This window comes from Polyergus mexicanus, unplaced genomic scaffold (assembly GCF_030449975.1).
Source record: "Polyergus mexicanus isolate NDT 795.1 unplaced genomic scaffold, iyPolMexi1.0 SCAF_3, whole genome shotgun sequence".
Taxonomy (NCBI): Eukaryota; Metazoa; Arthropoda; class Insecta; order Hymenoptera; family Formicidae; genus Polyergus; species Polyergus mexicanus.
In genome coordinates, this window is record NW_027223323.1 from 11,118,002 (window position 1) to 11,125,931 (window position 7,930).

The window sequence follows — 7,930 nt, forward strand, 5'->3', positions numbered from 1 at the left end:
ATACTCGGGGTATGTGATTAGCGGAATCTTTATAATCGTAAATATATTTGTATTATCGTAATAGGCGCTAATTGTTAAGAACTTTTCGATGGTTCTCCAATTTTCTGCGGATATTTGAAATGGGAAATGTGCTCCCTGCGGTATTTGTGATGCTGTTTCCTTGAGGTTCTCTATGATGCTTTCTATGGGTAGTAATCTTATGTCAATTACTCCTCCTTTCGCGTTGGTCAGATGCGCGATAATGTCCGTAAGATCGTTTGTTAGGTCTTTTATTATGGCATTTAATATTATAAAGTGTTCGTCGAGATCTTCTCGTTGTCCATATCCGACTTCTGCTTGTATCCAGGCTTGTCGCATCTTCTCTGTTATATTTAGAAATTGTTCTTCATTTTCTTGCAGAATTTTCTCAACATTATCCACATGTGCAATTGTTGCGTTTAATATTTTAATCTGATTTTTCATCGCGTGTTGCAGCGTTTGCTGATTTCTTTGCATGAGATTTAATTGCTCTTTTATAATTTTTTCGTCGTCTGCGTCCATTGTGCCGAAGAGTGTTTTGGCTATCGTTCCTAGACCGTCGATTAACCCTCGTTTTGTCTTCTTAGGTGCTTGATACGCGATTTTCAGACGTTTCAGCAGTTTTTCTGCTTGTTCTCTGTCCTTTTCTGCTATCTGTAGCAGGTTGTGACAGGTTTCTTTCATTTTTATTTGCAATGGTTTATCGTAGCATAGAGCTCTCGTCTGTGCCATATAGTTTTTTAATTGTTCATGTCGATGGTCCATTGCGGCGATGTCTAGTTTTATCACCATTTTCCATGTGGATTCGATTTGGCTTATCTTGCCCATTTTTTCGAAGTAGATACCCGGCTCATATTTAAATTCTTTTATTTCTCCTTGGGTATCGGGTTTGGTTTCCTTGCAGGTGCTCCATGTAATCAGACTCCTGTAATAGAAACTCTGTATTATATTATAATATTTCTTAGAATCATGCGGTACACTTCCTTTTTTCTCTGGATGCATATGCAGCTACTTTTGCTTTTGTCTAGCCCTCTCCATGCTATTTATTCATTCTTTTATTCAGTCTGTCTTTCGACGTCGTCTTGTCTTGAGCGTTTCCGTTTTATTTTCTCTCGCGCTGTTTTATTATGTTTTCATGGCTCCGAATTCGAGTGAGCTTCGTTTTGCTGTGAGGCAGGATTCGGTGCACGATAACGAACGTCGCGCGTGGCAGGATCCGGAGGAGCACGACCATTTTGCTCGCTCCTTTCGCGATCAACTCTCGGCGCCCGCGCTTGTTCGCGAGGTCGACTTGCTGGGTCTTCCAGATTTGGTGGTCGATCGTGACGTTGCGTTTGTGCCGGAAGTGCCTGTGGACGCGCCGCCGCCCCATATCAATCGAGGTCGCGGACTCGCGTTCCGTCTGGATCCGGCGCCTCGATTTGTGGGTCGCGGTCGTTTCCTTAACCTTGAGTCTCGTCCTGCGGGTCGTGGTCAGGCCCTCCTTCAGGCTATGCGGGAGTGGAATCTGGGTCGCGGTGCTGGACGTGGTCGTGGAGGACATTAAGGTAGGAACTTCTTAAATTTTTTTTTTTTTCCTTATCATCTACTCTATTTTTATTTTATTCATGCGTTTTTCTTTTTCTTATCCTATTTTCTTATCTTATCTTCCTTAATTTTCGATGAACGGTTTCAGTCGGTTTATGTGGACGCGTATGGTTTTCCTTCCCCTTTTTATCGTGTAGTTCACTTCCGAATTCTTTTCGATTATTGTGTAGGGTCCGGTCCATAGGGAGTCCAATTTCTTTGATCGTCCTCGGCGAACTGTTTCGTCGTACAAGAGGACTTTTTCTCCTACCTTAAGTTTAATTTCTTTCGTCTTTTTATCATAGTTTTCTTTGGTTTTTATTTTTTCATTTCTTAGATGCTCTTTTGCGACTTGCTGTGTGGCGCGTAATTTTTCTTTTAATTCTTGCGCGTAATCATCGTATGTATACGTAGGCTTAGGCGGTTGTGACAATGTCGTCGGTAATGTTGCTTGGTGCCCGTAAATTAATTCGAAAGGTGTGAACCCTGTCGCCGTGTGCGGTGTTGTATTATACGTAAACATCGCGTAGGGAATCCATTCGTCCCAATCCGTTTGATCGGCATTTATATAATGTCGGAGGTATTCGGCTAGCGTTCGGTGAGATCGTTCTAGCGCTCCGTTGCTTTCCGGATGATACGCGGTTGTTTGAATCTTTTCGATTTTTAACAATTTACATGTGTTTTTAAATATTTCGCTTAAAAAATTTGTTCCTTGATCCGTTAATATTTTTTCTGGGATACCGTGTTCAAAGATTATTTTTGTCGCGAATTCTTTTGCGATTGTCGCGGCTTCCTGGTTCGGTATCGGAATTGCTTTACTAAATTTTGTTAGATTATCTTGGAACGTTAAAATATATTTATTTTCATTATTAGTAATCGTTAGTGGACCTACGATATCTAAAGCACATTTTTCAAAAGGTTTGTCGGCAGTGTCCGTTATTATTAGCGGTGCCTTAAATTTTCGCGATAATTTGTTTTTTTGACAAAATTCGCATTTTGTTATATAGTCTTCGACATCTTTTGTCAATCCTCGCCAGTTGTGCATTAGGCGAATTCGATTAATCGTGCGTTCTTTTCCTTGATGCCCTCCCACAGGTGCATCGTGATATTCGTATAGGATGCGTCGCTTCTCGTCTTCCGTGTATTCTCGCGTTATCTTCATGTCGGGGCTCTCATCCTCCTCGACGCTGTTGATATCCGCCACGTGTCGACTTAGTGCGTCAGCGTTTCTGTTCGCTGTCCCGGCCTTGTGTATGATCTCGTAATCGTATTCTTCTAATTTTAGCCTCCATCTAATTAATCGAGATCCAGGATCGGTTACATTAAATAACCATACGAGCGATTTATGGTCTGTGACTATCGTAAATTTTGTCCCGTATAAGTACGGTCGAAAATGTTTAACGGCCCATACTATTGCTAATAGTTCCTTTTCGGTCGTATTGTAGTTTTGTTCGGCTTTTGCTAGTATTCGACTGGCATAGGCTATTGGTTGATCCTGGCCTATTTTTCCTTGCGATAATATTGCTCCGATTGCATAGTCTGATGCATCGGTTGTTACTATGAATTCCTTTCCAAAATCTGGATATTTTAATAAGGGTGCCGTCATCAATTTTTCTTTAAGCATTTCGAATGCTTGTTGTTGTTCCTGAGTCCACTCGAATTTATTTTCCTTTTTCGTTAGCTTCGTTAGTGGTTTCGCAATCTTTGAGAAATTTTCAATAAATTTTCTATAATATCCGGCTAATCCTATAAAAGCTTGGATATCTTTTACTTTTCTAGGCGTCGGGAAATTTCTCACAGCTTCCAGTTTAGATGGATCCGGCGATATTCCGTTTTCCGTAATTATATGACCTAGATATGTCACTTCTTTTCGTAGGAATTCGCATTTATCAGGCTGTAGCTTAAGCTTATTTTCTCGCAATCTTCGTAGGACTTCGATGAGTCTCTTGTTATGATCTTGTAAGCTCGCTCCGTAGATTACAATGTCATCTAAGTATACCAAGCATTTTATTCCTTGTATGCCTATCAGTATTGAATTCATTAGCCTTTGAAATGTGGCTGGCGCATTTTTTAATCCAAAGGGCATTCTATTGTATTCGTAATGCCCGTGAGGTGTGGAAAAAGCAGTTTTGCCTTTGTCGCCTTCTTCCATCGGAATTTGGTGGTATCCGGATGCTAAATCCAGTGTTGTAAAGTACTTGGCGTTTCCCAGCTGATCTAATATATCAGTTATATTCGGTAGGGGAAATGAATCTCCTATAGTTAGATCATTTAATTTTCTGAAATCTACGACTACTCGTAATTTCGGTTTTCCTGACGCATCGGCTTTCTTAGGGACTACCAATAACGGTGTGTTCCACTGACTCGTGCTTGGTCGGATTATTTTATTTCTTAACATTTCTCGGACTTGTCGATTTACTTCCTCTTTATGCTTCTCCGGCAGGCGATAAGGCCGTACGTTGACCGGTGAGCTATCTGCTTGTGTTGCAATCTTATGCGCGACGGTATCTGTGCATGTCAGTGGTTCTCCTTCGATATGCATCACGTCGCTAAAATCCTGGCAGATTTCCATTATTGTTTTCTTTTCTTCTTTATTTAAATGTTGTGTACGTAATAATCGTAATACCTTTTCACTACGCGGAATTACTTCCTCTTTATTTAGCGTTCGTATTACGTTAATTTCTTCTGTTTCGCCTCGTTTGATTTCCTCTATATTTACTTGCGGCATTAGCATTTCGATTGTGTTATCCGTTGTATTTATAATGCTGGCTGCACATAGGTAATTCGTAGGTTCTACCAGACAATTACCTATGAATATTCCTGGTATCGTTTCTTCTGCCTTTATCACGCCTATCGTGTTCTTGTCAGTAGCGACCTGTATTATAGTTTCGCTACGTGGTTTCAGCGTCATTTTTAAATAGGGGTAGAGCTTTAAGATATGCTGTCCTACCTTTAATTGTTTTGTTTTATAATTGCAAGTGGCTTGATGCTTTCGTAGGAAATCAACTCCTAGTATTCCGTCATATTCGAAAATCATCCTTAACAACGTACATAGTGTGGTTAATTCGGCGCTCTCTCAGAGTTATTGTCGCCTTAAATTTTCCAAGTGTACATATCTTATGTCCCGTTACGCCGGTGAGCGTTATTTTTTCTTCTTCTATTAACGTTTCGCCTTTTAAATGTTTCACTTTAATTAATGATATTGCGGCTCCTGTATCGAATAGTAAGTTTATTTTTTCGCGTTTCGCTTCTCGCATTGGTAATGTGACGAGGTCCAATCCTGTCTGTATATGCGGCGTATTTTTGAAGTGTGATACTTGATATTGCATTGCAGATCGGTGCGACTTTCTTTCGTTCCTTTCCTCCTCATCGCTACTTTGCGCGGAGTTAAATTTCTTTTTTCCTTGCTCGCTATTCTTGCGGTTTTTATTTTCCGGTCGCGAATTATATTGTTTGATTCGGCTCGATTGATCTCTATTGGGTCGTCCGTGTAATAACCAACATTCTTCGCGATCATGTCCGGATTTTTTGCAATAGTGGCAATATTTATTTACCGTATTTACGCGGGGTTGTCTATCGGGTTTCGGCAATGCGAATCGATTTGTATATCGGCTAGTTCGACAATCTCGGCCGTAATGCCCAATTTTTCCGCATTTTTGACATTGCACGTTTATTTTATTTTCTTGTTTATAGTTCGGTGTGAAATTTATTTTGCTTCGCGTACCGGTCGCGGGTGGTCCTTTAACCTTTTCTTCCGCGCTGGCCGCTGCTATTGCTTCTTGCAACGTAGCATATCCTCGCGATCGAACAATTGTTTTAATTTCGTCCTGCAATCCTATCTGGAAATTCTCTAAGGCTTGTTGTTGTATTATTTCCATTATTGCGCGTTTATTATCTACTGTATGATGTCGTCCTTCCATCATTGATTCGTATAGCTCCATGGCTAATTTGTCTGCTCTAAGTCCGTAAGTTCGTGCGCTTTCTCCGTTTTTCTGTTTTAGCGTATTGAATTCAATTTGTAGATGTGTCGTACTCTTTTTACTCGCATAGCAGACCTCTAATTCATTTTTTAATTGTGCGAAGTCTCGAATTTTTCGCGTTTGGAAATCTAGCATCGCTCTGCCTTTTAATTTCGTGCATAATACTGCTCCTAATAGCGTTACTTCATCTAACGGGTCGATGTGTTCTACTGCATATGTAGTCGCGCTCAAAAATTCTTGTAATTTATTAGGTGATCCGTCGAATTCCGGAATCATTCCACGAGCCTCTTTTAATTGTAAAAATCCGCGTCCTCTTCGATGTCGTACATCCTCGGGTGTGAACTCGTATACGGTCTCGGTTCTTTCTCCCGGCGGAGTTCTATGCCCGTTGTTTTGTCGGGGTTGCGGTCCTCTAATTTTCAAATCGTATATCTCGGCATGCATACTTCTAATTTCTCGTCTAATTTCCTCTCTCATTTCCCGCAATATTTCCCTAAAGTCGTCGGCTGCTTCGTCCGTTTTTTTCTGCGGTTTGTGCTGAGCTTGCGCGTTTGATTGTGTCGCGTTTCTGATTGCTTCTTCTTGTAATCGCCTAATTCCCTCATCGATATCTTCTGATGTGATGGGTTGCGATGCGGAAGCGTTTGAGTTATACATGTCTCGAATGCGATAGATTTCGTCGGGGTCAAAGATACTTGAATCGTATGACGTTAGTGAGAATTCGCGGCGGTGTGTTAGTCTACTAGACGCGCTTATTGATGATTCGACCTCAACATCTAGTTCTATATTGTTCGCTATTAAACTGTTATCTAATTCGCCAAATGGAAATTCGCGTTCGATTACAACGTTTGCTCCGAGTTCTGGTTCGGACAAATTCTCGCTTGAATTTAATGCGCTTAGATTTCTTCGTACGTTATCGCGTATATCCCGGAGTGCTTCTACTGCTACTCTTATAGGGCTTACTGCGCTATTTCTAATGACTCTATTCGCTGGTTCGCTAAATAGCCACGATTTATTCGCTACGCTTTTCTGTGGTGCGTTTCGGTTTTCCGACGTTCACGCGTTTACAAATTTTGATTTCTCGACTTACAATAATACGATGAGCAGCATTCTCTCGTTCGATGTCGGCCGTCGGGCGTTGATCGTCGCGTGCCGTTGAGATAGGTCGGTGCGCCTTCTCAGGTTGCGCTTCTCGTTGTCGCCTCGATATACCGGGTGTCTCGAAGTTCCTGCTAGACTTCCTTTTTCCTCGGTTGTAGGTGTCGACTGTCTGACGGAGTTATCCTCGCTGTCTCTCGTTCTGTCGATTCCACGGAATTTTCTGCTTCGTGGGCCTTTGCCGGTGTTGATCTTGTTAGAGCTGGCGTATCCCACCCGCTGCCACCAATTAATGTTGTGCCTCTAGCCGCTAAGGAAGAGGTCTTTTGGGATTTGTACGCCCAAAGGATTAGGATCCACGCTCGAAATAAGACACTCCCGGACGTTAGGTATAATTTAGTATATTTTGCAAGATTTAATACACTTTCACTTATTCGCGATTATAATAGTCGGGCGCGATACGTACGGTACTTCGATAATATTGAGCGAGCGAGTCGAAAATTAGTTGAGTAGTCTGCGAGTCGTCTCTTTTTCTTCCGCTCGCGAGGTGCATCTCGCGCTTATTATATCTCTTAATTAATTAGGTCGTTGATTGGGGAGGAGTGTGGTGTCCCTGACCGGAGCATGTCTCGTGCTCCGCTCGTCAGTCTGTCTCGTCAGCTGTTTACTCAGCTTCCGAGAACTTGACCGTGTATCTTACTTTTATTTTATTAATATCCTTTTATTACTTTGCTCTTTCTTAATTATCTTTCCTTGATCTCTTTTCTAATTTTAATGCTTTGCTTTACTCAGCTCTTTCTTACACTTTTCTGTGTCACTTTATTGTTTTATTCTTTAATATATTAAGTAATTGGTCGGGTTACGACATTACTGACACGTAAGTGAGACGTTCCGAATGAACAAAACATGCGTACATAGCGATCTTAGCACAGTGTGCCGAAAAGCGTTTCTACTTACTTTCCTTGATGTTGCACAAGAATTTTCGTCAAATCTCGCTTACTGACATGTAACTAAGACGTTCCGGACGAACAAAACTTGCGTACATAGCGTTTTTAGCCGTGTGTGCCGAAAAGCGGTGCTGCACAATTTCCTTGATGTTGCACAAGAATTTTCGACAAATCTTATTTACTGACACGTAACTGAGACGTTCCTACTGAACAAAACTTGCGTACACAGTGATCTTAGCCCTGTGTGCCGAAAAGCGGTGCTGCTCAATTTCCATGATGTTGCACAAGAATTTTCGACAAATCTCACATACTGACACGTAA

The 7,930-nt window shown here is 41.5% G+C and overlaps 1 protein-coding gene across 1 annotated transcript; it reads right to left on the reverse strand.

Moving 5' to 3' along the window:
- Positions 1-4,604: 4,604 nt before the first annotated feature.
- Positions 4,605-7,215, reverse strand: LOC138945036 (uncharacterized). The gene is made up of 3 exons (XM_070316203.1): positions 7,129-7,215; positions 6,655-6,941; positions 4,605-6,561 (listed from the first exon to the last, which is right to left on the reverse strand). The coding sequence occupies exons 1-3, from the start codon at positions 7,213-7,215 to the stop codon at positions 4,605-4,607; spliced, it is 2,331 nt and encodes a 776-aa protein (XP_070172304.1).
- Between the last annotated feature and the right edge of the window lie 715 nt (positions 7,216-7,930).